A 19,978-nucleotide genomic window follows, 5' to 3' on the forward strand; every position below is an offset into this window, starting at 1 on the left:
TTTTTATATATATATATATATATGTGTGTGTGTTTGTTTTTTGTGTGGTGGTGTGTGTGTGTGTGTGTGTAGTAGTAGTATACTTATACATAGATATATACCTTTATATCTCATATTATATATTTATACCCACATATATATATTATATTTATAATATATATATTATAATTATATATATTTTATATATAAATAATATATATATATTTTATATATATATAAATTTTATATATAATATATATGTATATATTTATGTATATGCATATGTATGTATATATATATCATATATAATATATATATATATATATAATATATATAAAATATATATATATATATATATATATATATGCGCGTTTGCGCGTGTGTGTTTAAATTAAATGTAATAGCCACTTCATCATAAAGGCTTCTACAGTCCCTCCTCGGGCTACCTAGGGAAAACTAGGCACCTTACGGTCCTAGGCTGAACTGTGGAGGCTCTAAAGGTACGGAGTCTGGGCCACCGGCGTGTGGACACCCTTGGTTCCTACTAAATCCTCCCACTCTTTGCTGCAGGATGGTCGGTTGCCTCTGCTGTCGAGGGAACTGAAGTGACTGGAGTTGAGCTGGCTGCTCTCTCGGAGGTGAGAAGACCTGGTAGCGGCAAGATCCATGTGGGTGGTTGCACCTATTATTGGTCGGGCTGCAGCGATGGTCAACACTTCAGGGAGTAGAAATAATAAATCTGTAGCAGACTTCAGCACTCGTAGTAGAGGTCACTCCGGTCGATGAGTGCATGATAGTACTGAAACTAAAGCTTCAATTTGGTTTCATTTCTCTATTGCTGTGTACGCTCATACTGATGTTTGTAAATTTGACGTAAAAGGGGTTTTTACGCCCAATTTTGCATTGTCCTCGGCGATATATCTGCACTGTTCTGAGTGATTTCAGTGTGGTATCTGGCTACGATCGAACTGGCTATGAGATCTTGGCTAGGGAGAAAATAGCCTCCTTTTCCGAATCTTTGCAGGGTCCCACAAATTGAAGATTTCTGGCTCTTAGTAACAGCGCTCTGAGCCGCACCGTTGGATATGGCACAGCGATACAGGTAAAGTCGCCAAGGAGATCAACAACATCTTCGTTAGCACTTGCTGAAGGATCCTCAGGAACTGCAGGGTAGATCGGAGTGCCATGTTCTGTGGTAATGATCATAGATTAGTCCCACTTCAAAAATCCCTGTCGGGCCATTGATACCCTATGGTGTTTTTATGTGTACAGGTTGAGGGATAGGGAGTGTGCCTGAGGATTTGCTGAGGCTATCTCTGGCCGTTTCGCAGCACCCGACAACCTGACAGACTCTGTACTGCTGTGGGACACCTTCAACTGTGAAACACTCGATGCAGCTCAAGAATCGACTGGCGACCACCCAAGAGCGAGACAGAATATCATCTCGCAGGAGATACTGGAAGTCACAGATGATAGTTTGTGTGGCTTGTCTGACAGGGGATCGTGACTTGCATCATTGTCTGGTGAACAGATCTCGGTGACTTCTGAGAAGGGAAGTGTCGAGATCCCTGTGTTGGATTCAACCATCAGCAAGGATCCACCCTCCCTAACTGACGTTAGGGAATCACTCTCCAAACTGAAGAGTGGTAAAGCAGAGGGCATCTGCGGCATCCCTGCTGAACTGTTAAATGCTGGTGATTAACCTATGCGTAGTGTTACCATGCTGTTATAAATGTATCTTGTGTTTATGTGTGTCATTATCACTATAGTTATATATATATATAGTATAGATAGGATATCTGATTATATAGTATATATAGTATATATGCACACGAAACCACACCACCGACACCCACACACACACACACACACAAACACACAGCCACACAAACCACAGCACCACACACAACATCATCCAGAACACACACACAATATATATATAATATATATATATAAGGATCTATATGCATATATATATGTAAATACTATATCTAGTTATAGCCAATACCATTGTTGCATCAACCACACAAGACACTGCTACACGTGGTTTCACCAGACAAAGGTAACACGCAAGAAATTGACCACATCGTGCTGACCAAAAATGAAAAGTTGCATAAACAATGCCAAGGACAAGACTGGTGCCGACTGCAAAGTGACCACAACTACTAACTATCGACTTTAAAATAAGACTAAAAGATGGAGCATCCAACACCACCTCTAAAGCCGACTACAAAACTCTTGATACACATTACAAATTACAGTGTCAAACAAATTTGATACCAATCAATTGAAGATGAAAACACCAAATGATTGGGGAAGAAAAAAACTTTATGAGCGTGCTTAAGAACTATCGCCAAATAAAAACAATTCCCCCTGGATATCTGAAAAAACACTAAGTGAAATTGAAACAAGAAGATGCCTAAAATCAAAGGGTATCAATAATCCAGTTGAAGAAGTAATTTACAAAAACAAAATACAAAAATTCAAAGATTATTGCGACAAGATAAGGAAAAATATTTAAATGAACATTGCCAGAGAATTGAAAACTGTTCTATCAATAAGACAACTAAAGAACTCTACCAAGGAGTATGAAACATCACACGAAAATTTAAACCTGCAATGGACACTATCAAAACTGAAGATGGACTTGTTTTATGGGATGGAAAAAAGTCAAAGATAGATGGAATTAATATTGTTCCAACCTATACAAAAAGAATAAAGATCTAACAACAACATTAATTAGACTCAATGACAACGAAGATGAACCACCACCACTGCTAGACGAAGTCATAAAAGCCATAAAAGAATTAAAGAATAACAAGAGCCCGGGAATAGATGAAATAACAGCAGTACTAATCAAGAATGCTGGCGAAAGTGTTGAATACTTCTACTACAAACTTTGTACAAAAATATGGAATAAAAGATGGCCAGAAGACTGGGAAAAATCAGTCTTTACTCCCATACCTAAAAAAGGTGACGCACTCCAATGCAACGATAACAGGACAATTGCATTAAGTCACAGCAGCAAAATTTCGTTGAAAATTATTGCTGAAAGAATGAAGTTGAAGTTAAGAGAAGAAATTGCAGACGAACAAGCAGGTTTTCGCCCTGGAAAAGGTACCAGAAACCAGATTCTAAATCTGAAATTGATCATGGAGAAAAACGGAGAACATCAGAAAGACCTATACCTGTGTTTCATCGATTACTTGAAAGCTTTTGATACTGTTGATCACAATATCTACTGGAATAACATGAACGATATGAAATTTCCAAAACACATCATCCAACTAATAAAAGCCATGTATGACCAACAACAAGCAACTGTAAGAACCACTTATGGGTTAACAGAATGGTTCGAAGTCAAACAAGGAGTGCAACAGGGTTGCATTCTGTCTCCGCACCTCTTTAACATATATTCTGAAACAATTATGAGAGGTGCCCTAGAGAATTTTGAAGGAACTGTAGATGTTGGAGGATACAAAATATCAAATCTAAGGTATCTAAGATGATATAGTTTTGGTTGCCTGCAGTATCACTGAACTACAACAACTACTAGATAAAGTTAGAGAAGCAAGCGAAAAAGCTAGCTTGTTTCTTAATGCCAAGAAAACTAAGATCATGAAGATTCAAAGATAACCGGCAATGAACAATGATGAACATGTTACAATCAATGGAATGATTGTGGAAAATGTGAAAGAGTTCACTTATCTTGGAGCTGTTTTAACAAATACATATGATGATTCACCGGAGATAAAAAGAAGAATTGCCATTGCCAAAAACGCTACAGTTGCTCTCAATAACATCTGGAAAGACCGAAGCATTACTTTACGGACAAAGCTGAGGTTATTGAACTCATTAGTTTTCCCAATTGCATCATATGGTTCTGAGTGTTGGGTGCTGGAGTAGATAGACAATAAAAGATCAATAGTTTTGAAATGTGGTGTTACAGACGAGTACTGCATATTAGCTGGACAGAGAAGAAGACAAATGATGAAGTGCTGAGAAAAATAAATTGTAAAGACCAGCTGTTGGACATCTTGAACAGGAGGAAATTAAAGTTTATTGGTCATGTGATGAGAAGTAAAAGTATTGAGAAAGACGCTGACAGGGATGGTAATAGGAAACAGAGGAAGAGGCAAACTGAAGACAAGACTGAGCGACAACATCAAAGATATTTGCGGGCTGTCGATGGTGCAAGTGGAAAGAAAAGCGTAAGATCGAGTTGAGTGGCGAAGGATGGTGGAGAGGTCCACGGCTGCTCAAACATGAGCATACCGTTATTGATGATGATATATATATATATATATAATATATATATATATATATATATATATATATATATTATATATGTGTGTTTGTGTACATAATATAATTATTTATATATATATCATATATATATATATTATATATATATATATATTATATATATATATATATATGTATATGTATGTATATATATTTTTTTTCTTTTCTTTTTTTTTCAAACAGCCATTCATTCCACTGCAGGACATAGGCCTCTCTCAATTCGTTACTAGAGGTTATATGGCAGTGCCACCCTTGCCTGATTGGATGCCCTTCCTAATCAACCGCGGTTTGTGCCATGGCGGTGACTTCCCCTACGACACCTGCGTTTGACTTCTTAAGGCGATATGCCAGCAGTCAAAGCGCAGGCATTTTTACGACTGCCGCTGCGGGGAATTGAACTCGGGACCACTGGACCATCGCGGCAGTGTGTGTGTGGTATGTATATATATATATATATATATATATATATATATAATATATATATATATATATGTGTGTGTGTGTGTGTGTGTGTGTGTGTGTGTGTGTGGTGTGTGTGTGTGGTGTGTGTGTGTTGTACGTGTGTGTGTGTTGTGTGTTTGTGTGTGTGTGTGTGTGTGTGTGTGTGTGTGTGTGTGTGTATATAGATAGATAGATCGATATAGATATATAGATATGATATATATATATATATTATATATATATATTATATATGTATATATATATTATATATATATATATATATATATATATATATATAATATATACATATATATATATATATATATATATTATATTATATATATATACTATATACAGTATTCATTTACAATAGATGAGAGATTGACAGTTATACATAGACATGGATAAATAAACAGATAAAAATATTTTTATGTTCAACTGGCAGACTGGTACCATTCCCCCTGACTGTGAGAGTTGTGGTCATACCTTATGAAAAGGGAAAGGGATCGGTGAGCTGCTGCAGTCACCGAGGCATTACACTGCTCAGCATACCAGGTAAGGTTCTCGCTCAAATCCTTCTGAGACATATCAGAGACCAGCTGAGGCACCACAGACAGAGTAATCTGGATTCACTATGGTAAGTCCACAACAGACCGTATCCTAGCGCTTCGAGTCACTCCAGAGCGCCGTCGTGAGTTCAGGCATGGGCTGCTTGTAATTTACATCGACCTCAAGAAGGTACACCGTGAATCACTCTGGGAGAACCTGAGACTGAGACAATCCCAATGATATACATGTATGTATGTATGCATGAGTGTCTCACCATTATATTTCCCTGTGTTCGTCCTCTCATATACACTCATCCCCATTTCTCCCCGGAGACGTCAAGTCCTGAAAATGACACCGAGGATAATACCGTTTTGCAGTGTGTTGCAACTAAGGTCACGCCGACCTTGTCAGGAACCAGCTGTGCGGCTTACGCCCTCTTTCGTTTTCTCGAGTCAGTATATAAGGCAGAGAAACCTGCGCACAGTTGCAATAACGAGTCTCCCTCCACTGCAGCCATGTAAGTAGACGCGGGAACGGGTTCGAACAGAGGCGCCGTCGCTCTTGGTCAGGGAAAGGAGTGGAAGTGAAGTGAGACGTTAATAGGAGAGGTAGAGAGACATAAGAAAAAGAGAGAGGTAAAGGAGAGGAGTAAAGAGAGTAATACGTCATTAAGAAAGGTAAGGAGAGGGATGGGCTATAGAGTTAAAGAGAGAAATATGTCAGGTTTCGGAAACTTGCAAGCTGGGTGATGGGTAGCAGACAAATCGGGGTCAGGGAACTAAGATGTCCGGTGGAAGGGGAGTTTCTGCCTTGCAATATAATATATATATTATATCACAAAATGAATTCACTTTTATAAATATTAGAGGGATATCTGCTGAAAATCTACCTAAAGTGTGTATAGAATGGCTAAAAGAAGTGTTTTTCTGTTATGAAGTACACTCATATATAGAATAGATACAATTGCATTAGTTTGTCCAACTCAAACTGATTCATGCACTATTGTTTTTCGATTAGCTTTATAAGATGAAATGATTCGTTTCTGATCTTATGTTTAATTACCATAAGTTATGATAAGTGCCTCACAGTCAAGCACAAGGATTTAGTACATACGCCCTCCTTTCTTTTCCCATCCCTCGGAAGAAATGTGTCATTGAACTCGTTACCACCACCACGTCTATTTCCCTTACATCATAAACCTCTACTTTCGCAGGAAAGCTTTGTCCTTGTGTCTCCTCGTGGTGGTCGTTGGGTCGTGCGCGGGCCAGAGTATCCAGCAGCTGCTCGACAGCATCGGCATCAACAACCCCACAGCCGTAGAGGAAATCAGAAGCATCTTATCTAAAAATAACCAACACAATGTAGTATCCTGCCTGATCAATGGCGTGGCTGTCGACGCTTCACGACCGTGCGATGCAAGGACAGACGCCTTCAGGAGTGAGTAACGTTTGTTTACACCACATGGCTTCTCTGCATGTGGCACTGTGCCTACAAGCGTGTGAGGTCGCCCCATTCCTTGTTCAGATCTGTTCAGTGAGGCCCTCTGCTTTTGTGGTCATTTTTATTGTCTTTATTATACTGGTCTATTATACTGTCATCCTTATTGCCATTAAGAAGACCGCAGCCATTAACACACACATCCTCCCTTCGTCTTTCTTCATAAGCGAAACAAAGAAAAGGCAACTAAAGAATTATTATTATCATTATCATTATTCGGCAATACTTTCAAAATAATCAGCTTGACTCCAAATTTTCCAGGCCTGTTGACGCAACTTGACAGAAGCAATTACAACTGCAACTGCCCGGAGCAAACCCAGGTCGATGCCTTCGCCAATCTCATCAGACGTGTCCTTAGTAAAGCAAACTGCAATACCGTGAAGATCGCGTTGGAATTGCAAAACTTACGTTGTTAAAGGTGAACAGTCCAGTTGGTGTGGAAATAAGATGAAGAGATTTTTTTTCGTCTTCTTCTTTTTGTAGAATGATGCGATAGCGTAAGAATTAAGAGAGGATTCCCTGCGTGATGTGGACCTAATATAAATCACTCAGTGTTTTGTTTATCATGAATTAAAGGAATACACATCACGAGGTACGAAATTTGAATGAAAATGCATAACTTTCTCTAGAACAACAAATTATAATGAATATTCATTAATAAAGGTTTGTAATATATAAGCACAACTCTTAATACCATAATATAATATGGAATCAAGTCATTAACTTTCTGATGAATAATGAAAAAAAAAATGTTTTACTGGATTATTATAACAAATTTGTTGTAGTGGATCATAATATCTTTATGAAGTTATAATGAAATGCTTTTGATTTTATTATTATTATTAATAATGAGAAAAAATACTGAGTAAGCGAGAGACAGAGATAGACAGATATGTGGATGTGTGTGAATTTTTTTCTTTCTCTCTCTCTCTCTCTCTCTCTCTCTCTCTCTCTCTCTCTATATATATATATATATATATATATATATATATATATATATATATAGTGTGTGTGTGTGTGTGTGTGTGTGTGTGTGTGTGTGTGTGTGTGTGTGTGTGTGTGTGGATGGATGGATGGATGGATATATATATATATATATATATATATATATATATATACTTATAATATACTTATATGTATAGTGTTTGCATTACACACACACACACGCGCGCGCGCGCGCGCGCGCGCACGCACACACACACACACACACACACACACACACAACACACACACACACACACACACACACACACACACCACACACACACACACACACATAATATATATATATATATATATATATATATTATAATATATATTATATATATATGATATAGATATATAGAAATATCAAAATTTATAAGAGTTTATTGGAAAAGGTGGTGATTCTTAATAAAGGTTGTTACCAGTGAAAGTGACCATTTGCAACAATCTCCAAGATATTTACTGATATTAAAGGCTTATGACTTTCCTTTTATTTGCTTTATTGAAGTCAGTCATTTGGTCCTTTAGTCCTTCTTGCAGATAATTACTCATCTATATTTTTTCTTTGTTCTTTCTTGTGTAAGGTTTATAAATCGTCTCTTTTCTACGGTTATTAGGTATAATTCATATGAGTCCTTGCTATGACTCCTACTGTAAAACAGGGGTTTCGTAACGACCCTTTTTCGAACCCCAACAACGAGAGCGTAGATTTCCTAACCGTTACGACCATATTTCCTAATGTTAGGGATCGTGGGGCTTTATTTCCTAAAAGAACAACTCGAACAACCAATCAGAGTTAGCTCGGAAAGAAATTCGACCAATCACAGAGCGTTAACCGCTGATCTGAGGCAGCACTAATGAGGTTTACCAATGACAGTTTCTTTATGAAAATCTCACCTAAAATGTGATTAAACAGCATTTAATACATAAAAGATTAATATACCAAGAAAACAACTACATATTTTACAAAAGGAGTCATATGACGATTTTTAACGAATTACGTTACACGAGAAAAAAAGAGATTAGTAATCATCTGTAAGTTGGAACAAAGGACCACATGACTGCGTTATGTTCAATTCAGTAAAGCAAATAAAGGAAAATCATAATCATATTCATTTATCTATCCATCTGTCTATCTATATGCGTAAATATAAATAAATACATATATATATATATATATATATATATATATAATATATTATATTTTATATATATATATATATTATATGTAAAATATACAGATAGATAATAACAGATATAGAATATACATATATAAAATAGATAGATAGATAGATAGATAGATAGATAGATAGATAGATATACATATATATATGATTGCCTACCTAGCCACTGGTGGCCAAGCCAGCCAAAGTCAAGTGCTGGTCCCAAGCCCGGATAAAAGAGAGAATGATTACCTAAAAAAGGGAACACCGGCACTCTCCGTGGAAAGGAACTGGGGACCCTACCACGTACTCACTCCAAGAGCATCACAACATGAAAACTACAAATTTAAATATCATGCTGTGACCACGGCGGCTCAGACATGAACATACCGTTAAAAGAAGAAAGAATTATAAATAAATACGAGAGAGTAGCTTGATTTACGATGAAAAACGGCATATCCCCTTATAGGTCCGGATTTACAACATAGCGAGATGATGGGTTTTTTACATCTTAAATCAAGCTACTTTTTGTTTCTCGAAACTCGTATGTTCACGGGGCGACCCCCTCCCCCATTTAGCCTCTAAATAAATACCTTCAGGGGTGTGCAATTTGGACTTTTTTGGGGGGGAAATCAGTTTTGAAAGAGCAACAATTTTAAGCATCAATAAATCAATAACGTTGCTCATGTTTGAGGCCCCGTGGACCTCCCACCATCCTTCGCCATAAACTCGTCTTCCCCTTTTCTTTCCCCACTTGTCCCATCGACGCCCCCCAAATAGTTTGATGTTGTCGTCAGTCTTTTTCTTTGCTTTTTCTTGTTTCATATCACCCCCTGCAGCAAGTTTTTTAAAATACTTTTACTCTCATCACATGACCCAATAAACTTTTTTTTCCCTTTTGTTAAAAAGGAAAAAATTTTTTTTCAGCACTTTATCATTCGTTTTTTTTCTGATATACAATATTACTTGTTTTTAAACCCCCACTTTTTAAAAAACTTTGCCTTTTTGTTATCTTCTTCAGCCCCCAAACACTAAAACCATATGACGCAATGGGAAAACAAAGGTTTTAAATAACCTCAGCTTTGCCACCAAGGTAATGCTCTGGTTTTTCAGATTTTATGGAAGGAAACTTGGTTTTTTTGGAAATGGAAATTTTTTTTATCTCGGTGAATCATCTATGTATTATTAAAACAGCCCCAAGTAATTTGAATCTTTCACATTTTCCCAACCACTCCCCTTATTGTAAAAATGTTTACATGTTTCTAGTAGTTGTATTTTAAGATACTGCTGGCAATTAAAAATATATCATCGGCATACTTTGATTGTTTTTGTACTCCAAAACCCCCCGTTCCCTTTAAATTTTTTAGAGCATCCCCTCATTTTTCAGAAATATGTTAAAAAGGTGCGGAGACGAATGCAACCCTGTTGCACTCCTTTTTTTGACTTTGAACCATTCTGTTAACCCTAAGTGGTTCTACAGTTGCTTGTTGTTGGTCATACATGGCTTTTATTTTGGTGATGTGTTTTGGGAAATTTTTATATCGTTCATTTTATTCCCGTGGATTTGCGACAAAATATCAAAGTTTCAAGTAAAACGATAAAAAACCCGGTATAGGGCTTTTTGATGTTCCCGTTTTTTCCAGATCAATTTTTTGATTTAGAAACTGGTTTTGGGGCCTTTTCCCGGGGGAAAAACCCGCTTGTTCGTTGCAAATTTCTTCTTAACTTCAACTTTATTTTTTCAGCAATAATTTTTTAACAAATTTTGCTGCGTGACTTTTAATGCAAATTGTCCTGTTTTTGGGGGGTCCCTTTTTTAGGTATGGGATTAAAAACTGTTTTACCTAGTCTTCTGGCCACTTCTTTTTTCCAAATTTTTGTACAAAATTTGTAGGGGTATTCAACACTTCGCCAGCATTTTTGATTGTTTTTCTGTATTTTATCTATTCCCCGGGGCCCATTATTCTTTAGTTCTTTTATGGCTTTATAATTGTCTAGTAGTGGCGGTGGGTTTTATCTTTGCTGCATTGACCGATTTAAGTTTTGTTAGATCTTTATTTTTTTGTATAGGTTTGGGAAAAATATTGATTCCATCTTTTTGACTTCTTTCCATCTCAAAAAAAGAACCCCCTTTTCAGTTTTAAATGCCTTTGTAGGTTTAAATTTTCGTGTAAGGGTCATACTTTGGTGAGTTTTTTATTTTGTTTTATTGTTTAGAACAGTTTTTAGTTCTCGGAAATTTTCATTTGAAATTTTCCCGTATCTCTTCCCCAAAAATCTTTAAAATTTTGTATTTTTTTTTTTGTGAATTACTTTCAAGTTTATTGATCCCCTTTTATTTTGGGCATCTTCTTGTTTCAATTTATAGTGTTTTTTAGATACCCAGGGGAAATTTTGTCTTTTTTTTTTTTAGAAAGATAGAAACAAAAAAAATGACTAATGAAAATAAGGAGGCCCCTTTCCCCCCGCGGGGGCCGCGGAACACTTATGTGGTGGGCCAAAAACAAACACTCAAATTTAGTTCATCATGAATTAAAGGGGTTCGACACATCATCATTAAAAAATTTTTTCAGGGAAAATTTTAACTTCCCTGTTGATATTTTCTCTAGAAAAAAAATTAGTAAAAATTCAATAAAAAAGGGACCCCTTTTATATAAACCACCTCTTTAAAACCCCAATAGATATGGAAAAAGGGATTAAAATTACTATGAAAGCTTTTTTGGGGTGTAAAAAAAAAACATAAGATAAAAAATACTGCGTAAGAAGGAGAGAGATTAAAGACAGATATGTTATGTAGTAAATAATATATAATAAAAATATTATAATAAAAAATAATAAATATATATATATATATAATATTATAAATTTTTTACATAATTTTAATAATATATATATAATATAAAAATAAATTTAAAAATAATATATATAATTTTATATATATCTCTATATAATGTTGTGGCGTAGTATGTAGTATATAAAGTATAATATATAATATTAATATATATATATATTATATAATATATATTATATTATATATATTAAAAAATTTTTGGGATTTATAAATTTTTATGTATTTTTTTATATATGCGTATATGTTATGAATTTATTGCATATATTATATATATATATATATATATAATATATATATATAATATATATATATATAATAGATAATATAGCTATAGATAGATATCAGAATTTATGAGTTTATTTATAAGGTAGTGAAGATTAATGGAGGCATTTACTTGGGGAAAGTGATGCATTGCACCTAACTAGAAGAAGAAAAAAAAAAAATTATATATATATATATATATATATTATATATATATATTTTATATATATATATATATATATATATATACTTGCATTAAAGTCTCATGACTACCCTTTTTTTTCCCTTATTGATTTCAATATTTTGGAAATACTGTTTAATCACATTTTATGTGAATTTTCTTAAAGAAACGTCATTAGTAAACCTCATTACTGCTGTCACTGTTCAGCAGTTACGGTCTGTGATTGTCGTTTTTCTGAGTTAAACGCTGATTGGTCGTTCGAGTCGTTCTTTTAGCATATGGTCGAAAGGTTACGAGACCCTACCATCTCGTTGTTTGGCGTTCGAAATGGGTATAACGTGGCTAGTTGGGGGAATCGTTGATACTTCTCGTACTGTTACGAGAGAGATTAGTCAATCTGGCCCCAGAAGAGTTCTTTCTTCCGAGTTTAAAATTTGCAAAGCACTTGCGTTTCGATTTAAAATGTTGAGCAGGGTTTCATGGTCTTACACCAGAAACGGCCGATTCTTAAAAATCATTTTTAATAAATATTTATGATAGCTGTCAGAGTATTACCACCTTCATGGTATTTTTTTTATTTTTACAGTCATCCTATCTTACAATCTTGTTAATTTCTTTCTCTACCATTCATGTAATTAAAAGCACTGGTAATTGTTTACTAAGTGACGGTAGTAATTTCTTATTACCCCAGCCATTCCTAGAAATTCTTAAACATTGGCGTATGAACCAAACCCTTCCTGCTGGGGGCTTAGCCTTTGCCCACTGAGGGATTTGTCGTAACCCGTTTTCTTCGTTTCTGATGCTATTCTTAAACCCGAGTAGATTATTTTATGTATCACGTCTATTATCTACTTACTGAAAATTATCAGCCGCGACATCTAAGGTCTTTAGCGGCGTATTCAAAGTGCATCGATAGGGTGGGGATTGCGGGCAAAATCTCCAGGTTTTTATGAAAAAAAATAAAAGTGTCGAAAAGAGTAAAATTAGTTAACGCCCTAAATAAGGTGCGACGAGGGCTAAGGCCTAAGGTAAGGGTGATCCCCTACTTGGGCCCCTCAGTCTCCCCATCCTAAGCTCCCCAGGGCAAAACCGAGGGGGGGGGGTCACTGAGCGTAGCTTTCCCTTTCCTTATGATATTGTCTTTAAAATTTTTTCAGTAAATATATGTGATTATGTTACACAACTTTATGCTGCAATTGCGACGGAAATACTATCAATCATGGGTGCATTGTAAAATTTCATGATTATCATTTTAACCCAAAATTTCTTCTTGACTTGCCAGATACAGTACACGTAAAGAGCACTATACTTGTGTTTTCTTAACTCCCGCACGTATTAAGAATGTGTATATGGATATATATATATTATATATATTTTATATATATATATATATAATAATTATATATTATATATATATATAATTATAATTATATATATATATATTATAATTATATATATACATATGTATATACACATATACTTATACACATATATACATATATACATATATATACACACATACTTTTAAATACATATTAGTCTCACCCGCTTTTTGGGGACTATAGAAGGGGCAGCTTTGTTTACATTTTAGTACTACGTAAGACTTGAAGGGTTTGAGTAAATCTCATAAGAAACCTGCATGCGCACTCTAGCTTGCTCTCTCTTCCTCCCTCCTCCGTCTCTCTCTCTCACTTTTCAGCAGCCGAGACCAGTCAGCAGATAACCTCGAGTACCTCGTTACTAAGAAACGCACGGATCTACCGGGAAAAGAGACTAATACTGTACATAGCAGTTAAAACAAAAAAGAGGCAAACCGTTTTTTATGCATATTTTTCAGATACCATTTTAGTGAATTGCTCGCAATCTTATCAAAGTAATCTCATGCTCCAATCCTTTCATACAATACCTAAAAAGTGAAAAATAGACAATTGCCGATTCTTCTGTCCAACGAAAATGCGTGCAGGGAGCTCTATATAACGTTTAAAATAATTATTTATTGATTATTTATTGATTGATTTTTTTGCCGCGTCAACATCTAAGGTCACTGGCGGCATATTCGAAATATAGCGATAATGTGCGGAAGTCCTATATGACATAAAAGGTCATATGGCGCTATGGAAAAGTAGATTTGCGAAAAGGTTAGGCATGAGTTAATAATTATGGTAACAGTTACAGGTTGAACAGAAATTGTGTAGTATGGTAGTGAAAAGGGTAGAGACGGGGTTTAGTGTTGTTAAAGGATGTTAGGAGAGGAAAGAGTTGAGGGAGTAGGGAGCACTGTGATAAAGTAAGTGGACAGAACAAGGGGATGAAAAGGAAAAGGAAAGGAGACAAAAAAGACCATGGACAATAGTTAAGGGCGAGGGCTGAGGACCAAGGTAGGGGTGATCCCCAAAACCCCCTCCCCATGACAACAAAGAACAAGGGATGGGGGGGATACCGAAAAGTGTAGGGGGAGTGGGGGGGGAGTATTGAACAGCACTTATTGGTCCTTCATTTTCCATGTAAGTGTTTTAAGGATGAATTTTGCCGAAATACTCTTGTGCATACTTATGGGCATTTAAAATTCTGTTCCTTACTTGCCAGTTCCCATTTTTTTTCCCCAACAGCTATCACTGTTTTAGTTCTAAATAGGTATGTGTGTTGTGTTATATCTGTGCTTGTATTGGTAATGTAACTTGCAGAGTTAAAGAAGCCAGTTTTGGAATCCTTTGGACTTGGTGTCGAATCATGGGTAGAAACTAACAGTACTATGTACTATCATCGTTCTGGTCAAATACATTACACCAGTATGGGATGGTCGTTAGATTTAGCATGTTGAGCATTTAAATTTGGGCAATCCATAAACAGCCACTCGCAAAAATTTAGTCGAAAATTTTTAAAGTTACTAAAGCTCAACCTGTATATGATGAACTTAATGTTTTATTCTATAATAACTATTCTAGAAACAGGCAGAATTCCAGGACTATCTGAAGACATCTTTGAGACTGAATAATCTCAATGTATTTTGTGAGCAATGTTTTACCTTCCTAATTTTACTAGAATTGAAGTAATTTAAATTAAAAAATAATAATTAATAGCTGAGTCTAGTAAATAAGAAACATAAGTTGAAAAGACAAGGACACTTTGATGAAGTGACTTTTAATAAAGGTACAGCTAATAAATTGCTTTTTTCCTTCTAAAAAAAATGCAACTGGAAAACAAATTTTACCATCTTCATTTTAAATGGGGGAAAAAAAAACTTATCACATTGAGAGCCTACACTTTTATATACAACAATCAGGAAATTAGAAAGTATAGTTTGTAAATTAAATTTATATTCAAGAGGCGATATGGTTTACAATATTCATTTATAGCACTTCATTTTAAAATAAAACCCCAGTTTTCCATTTTGCTTATTTTACGCATTACGATCGAAAGTTGAACTCCGTCCTGTGCCAATCACAAATTAGCACGTGGTCACGAGTCCGTCGGTCAAACAGGTCACAGTATTTATGCCACAAAAAGTATCAAAACAGGGCAGCAATCACTGTAATCTGTAGCAAAGCAAAAGCACAGAAAAAAGGACAGCAGGGATCAAGGCGTCTGCCTAGGAAGGGGAGGGTCGTGTCAGGCGGGTCAGGGAGATCACTGCCAGCCTGTGGGTTTCACACAGTCCAGGGCACGGGGCCGGGGGCCCCGGCTGCCTCGGCATAACAACTAGCAGAGTAGCAAGCACTCAACGGGACACACAGCGACTCGCTGCAGGTTGCAAATGTCACATTTTGCATATTCAAACTCAACAGTGGGTCGTGTCCCTGAATAATGGGAGAGTTCATGAGTTACAGCAGCCAGCAAGCATATCCTCCAGCCATAGGCACATGCTCGGGGCTGTACATGACTTTTTAAATATTTATAAATTAAACAAAAAAAATCACAGAATTTGAGCATAATTTACAAACATATGAGGAGCCAAGCTGTAAACAAGTAACTGAGCTTCAAATATCTAAATGCATATATCCTCTATACAAACACTCATTATCTTGGAAGTGAAGGGAAAGCAGTTTTCCATTTTACTATTTTTTAACACAATAACAATTAAAATGCAACTGATGCTCACCCTAGCAAATATTACAAAACATCTTATAATTCACTATAAGCACTTTCAAGAACACTATTAAACCCTTTGGGCCCCTGTGCTATGCACTAATTTACAATAAAAAAAAACACAAGGGCGCAGACTAAGTCCGAGTCCCCAACCAGCCGGGGCCCCGAAAAAAAAGGAACAGAAAAAAAAAAAGGGAGCTCCAGCCAGTGGCCCCCCATCACTTAAGGGAAAAGGGGGTGATATTAAAGCTCTGCCTCTTCTCCGGCTCGAACTTCACAATTGTGGCGCAATTATTCTGGCTTTGCCCAATTCACTTTATCTTTGCTAATTTCCCTTTTATTCCGTTCACAAAAAAACTTACCTGGTATAGTGGGCAGCTCTGAGGGAAAATAATAGGGGTTTTATTTTAAAAAGGGGCTTTGGTATGGCCCCCTTTACTTAGCTTCTTTTAACCCCGCTGAACCTTAAAGGTTTAAAACAAAACCCCTTTTTCCCCCCCCCCTCCTCTGGACCCAGACTTGGCCCTCACGAAGGCCTCTTCAGACACGACATCGGTCATAAAAAGGGATTAAACCTTTTCTAGAAGACCTTAAAAGGAAAAATGAAAGATTGATTAATCAAACCTAAAAACTTGGAGAGAGAGAGAAAAAAAAACAAAAAACTATAGAACAAATACTGCTCTTAAGTCACTGCAAAGAAATCAACCCATTACAAACCTGGGGGATGTTGATGCTTCACATATGCTTGTAGAGCATAAAACCTGTGTTCTAACTTGTCACCCGGTTCCAAATTTGAGCACAAGCCAAAAGTTTTTTTAATTTTCTCCCCAAAGTCTTCAGTAACACGGATTGAGGAACCATCATTGGAAGCTGGGAGGTGAAGATGGGGGGGGGGGGGGGGGGGGGGGATTAAGCACTGTCAACATTATCATTATTACACAGACTTAACACAACTCAAAAGCCAAGACAAGTAATTCCAAATATGATCCAAAACTTTCGGGTCAGGACTAAAACCCACCCCCACAATATTCTCTTTTTGAACTGCACCCAAATGCCACTTACTCATAGCTTGACTTTCCACTAAGGCGGTCACCAAGGCACGTATGAATTTGCTGCTCTTAACATCTTTTCCAATATTTGCCTGAAAAGGAAAAAACTTACTTTAATACCTATAAAAGGCTAAAAAACTTTATTTCACTAATAGATAGAATTGCAATGAAAGAATATATAGGTGTGTACATGTTTATAAAAATACACGTGCCTGTACTTGTGTGTGTGTGTGTGTGTGTGTGTGTGTGTGTGTGTGTGTGTGTGTGTGTGTGTGTGTGTGTGTGTGTGTGTGTGTGTGTGTGTGTGTGCGTGCGTGTACATTTACATGTGCGTGTGCACGTGTACGTTTACGTGTGTGCGTGCGTACGCGTGTACGTTTACGTGTGCGTGCATGTGCACGCTTGTACGTTTATGTGTGTGCGTGCATGCGCACGCGTGTACGTTTACGTGTGTGTGTGCGTACACACGCATGTACGTTTACGTGTGCGCGAGCGTGCGCACGTGTGTACGTTTACGTGTGTGTGCGTGCCTGCGCACGCGTGTACGTTTAAGTGTGTGTGTACTTGTGTATATACACATGCACAAACACTTTCAACATTCAACCTGGGTATGACATGCATAGTAATGCCCAGCACCAAGGCGATAGCACTTCAGTGACTTACATCAATCCAGCTAAATATTTCTTCATTAGTTGCTCTCTTAAACAACCTAATAATCCACCCCTAAACCCTTGGGGGTTTCCATCCCCCTTGATTTCCAGACTTGCTACGGTCAACTGTGAACTCCACATGCTGCAAAGGGGCAAGAAATTAACCATATGCTGACACTGAAGTAATCTTCTTGGTAAAATAGAAAACAAAATTCATAAAAAAATATTATAATTATTATAATTATTATAATTATATATATATATATATACATATATATATATAAAAATATATATATATAGTATATAATATATAAAATTATAATAATATAGATATAATATATATATATATAATTATATATATTATATATATTATATATATATATATATATAAAATATATATTTTATATATATTATTTATATATATATATATTTTATATATATTATAAAATATAATATATATATATATATATATATAATATATATTATAATATATTATATATATATTATATATTATATATATATTATATATATATATATATTTATATATATTATATAATATATTTTTTATTATATATATATATATATATATATATATTATATATTATATAATATTATATAGATATATATATATTATATATTATATATATTTTATAAAATATATATATGTATTTATTATATTATTAATATACATACATATAAATCACCACATACATAATACATTTTAAATATTCTCCACCCCACCCCTCATTCCCCTTCCACAGAAAAAATTGCCTCACATACGAAAAAGGGTTTTACACGTTGGGAAAGGAACTCCTCAACTTTGGGGCCCCAGGAGGAACTTACTAGACAATTTAGCCCTGATGAATTCCAGAATCGGCATTTTATTGGGCCAAAAACCCAAAAGTTTGGTTATTTTTTTAAATCCCAAACATAACCAGTAAAATGTGTGGAAATTTTGTATTTTTAATTTATAGCAAACCCCATTTCAATTTTAAAAACCCAAAGTTGATGGGGGTGGCATTTAGTAAAAGCCACACACCACACAGTTTTGTTATAAGTTTTCTTAACATAGATGGTTAAAGTGATGGACTTAACCCCTAATTACGGGTAGCATTCATAGGCCTGGGGTTCGCTGCGGGGGGGTTATATCGCGCACAGCATGCGCGACCCCTCATGCCAAATACCCGATCCCCTGCGTTTCTTTGTAATAAACGAAGTTTTGTATTTTCAGTTTTTATTTTTTTACGTTCTACTTTCCCAAAATCTATAAACGAGATGAAGGGTATTTTTTTTTTATTAACTCCCTAGTTGATCATTATTCGGCTAAGTCCGAATAAAATAAGCAGTGTGTGGCATCATGGGTTTAAATTGTCGGGTTTTTTGCATTTTTTTTGTTTTTGCATGGGAAAAATGGTGTTAAAACCCACTTTAAACACACTTTTACTCAAAAAATAATCTTTTTCTGTGTTGTAACAAAAAAAAAAAAAAAAACTATGGGTGTCAATGCATACTCTATGCATGTGCGTACGTGCCCCCGGCAGATGGTCCCGCCATGCCATGGCATGTACGTACATGCCACCCGTCGGCAATGGGTTTAATACCTATCTCGCCTGTTTACAATATCCTTTGATTTCGGTAAATCTTCTCTTTTAACCTTATACTGCTATCAGTACTATTAGCAACATTAACACTAATGTTGTTACTATTACAGACAGTATGAATTTTAACAGCATTAGTTAAAAACATTTTCCAAAAATTCAATGAAAAGGGGAAATCAGGGAGGTCACTAGGTCTAATTGCATCCTTGGTGGCTTAGTACTTGTGGAACATATATTTATATGTAAACATTTCACAAAAATTACAGTGAACTCTAGTTTTCTGACAGCATTGGATTAATAATGTCAAACTGTTAATCTTTGTTTTAATTGAAAACAATACTTCAATAATCTTTGCAGCCTTGGCTAATATTGGCAAAGACATCA

At 35.6% G+C, this 19,978-nt stretch overlaps 2 protein-coding genes and 1 long non-coding RNA gene across 3 annotated transcripts in view; 1 reads left to right on the top strand and 2 right to left on the bottom strand.

Annotated features, from left to right (window-relative positions):
• Positions 1 to 7,449, top strand: part of LOC119568106 — a 17,695-nt gene extending 10,246 nt beyond the window's left edge. The window contains exons 2-4 of the mRNA XM_037916503.1: positions 5,772 to 5,791; positions 6,488 to 6,711; positions 7,033 to 7,449. Of these exons, the coding sequence (XP_037772431.1) occupies positions 5,790 to 5,791; positions 6,488 to 6,711; positions 7,033 to 7,187 (381 nt within the window). The 5' untranslated portion in view covers positions 5,772 to 5,789 and the 3' untranslated portion in view covers positions 7,188 to 7,449. The remainder of the gene's footprint in view (positions 1 to 5,771; positions 5,792 to 6,487; positions 6,712 to 7,032) is intronic.
• Positions 1 to 17,138, bottom strand: part of LOC119568349 (eukaryotic translation initiation factor 4 gamma 1-like) — a gene marked incomplete at its 5' end in the record, with an annotated part of 24,435 nt that extends 7,297 nt beyond the window's left edge. Inside the window, one exon of the mRNA XM_037916804.1 lies at positions 17,015 to 17,138. Within this exon, the coding sequence (XP_037772732.1) occupies positions 17,015 to 17,138 (124 nt within the window). The remainder of the gene's footprint in view (positions 1 to 17,014) is intronic.
• Positions 17,139 to 17,140: 2 nt separating this feature from the next.
• LOC119568107 lies at positions 17,141 to 18,079 on the bottom strand. The gene is made up of 3 exons (XR_005228065.1): positions 18,010 to 18,079; positions 17,360 to 17,438; positions 17,141 to 17,167 (listed from the first exon to the last, which is right to left on the bottom strand). It is a non-coding gene; the product is annotated as an uncharacterized LOC119568107 (long non-coding RNA).
• Between the last annotated feature and the right edge of the window lie 1,899 nt (positions 18,080 to 19,978).

The sequence above is a fragment of the Penaeus monodon genome, chromosome 43, assembly GCF_015228065.2.
Source record: "Penaeus monodon isolate SGIC_2016 chromosome 43, NSTDA_Pmon_1, whole genome shotgun sequence".
Taxonomy (NCBI): Eukaryota; Metazoa; Arthropoda; class Malacostraca; order Decapoda; family Penaeidae; genus Penaeus; species Penaeus monodon.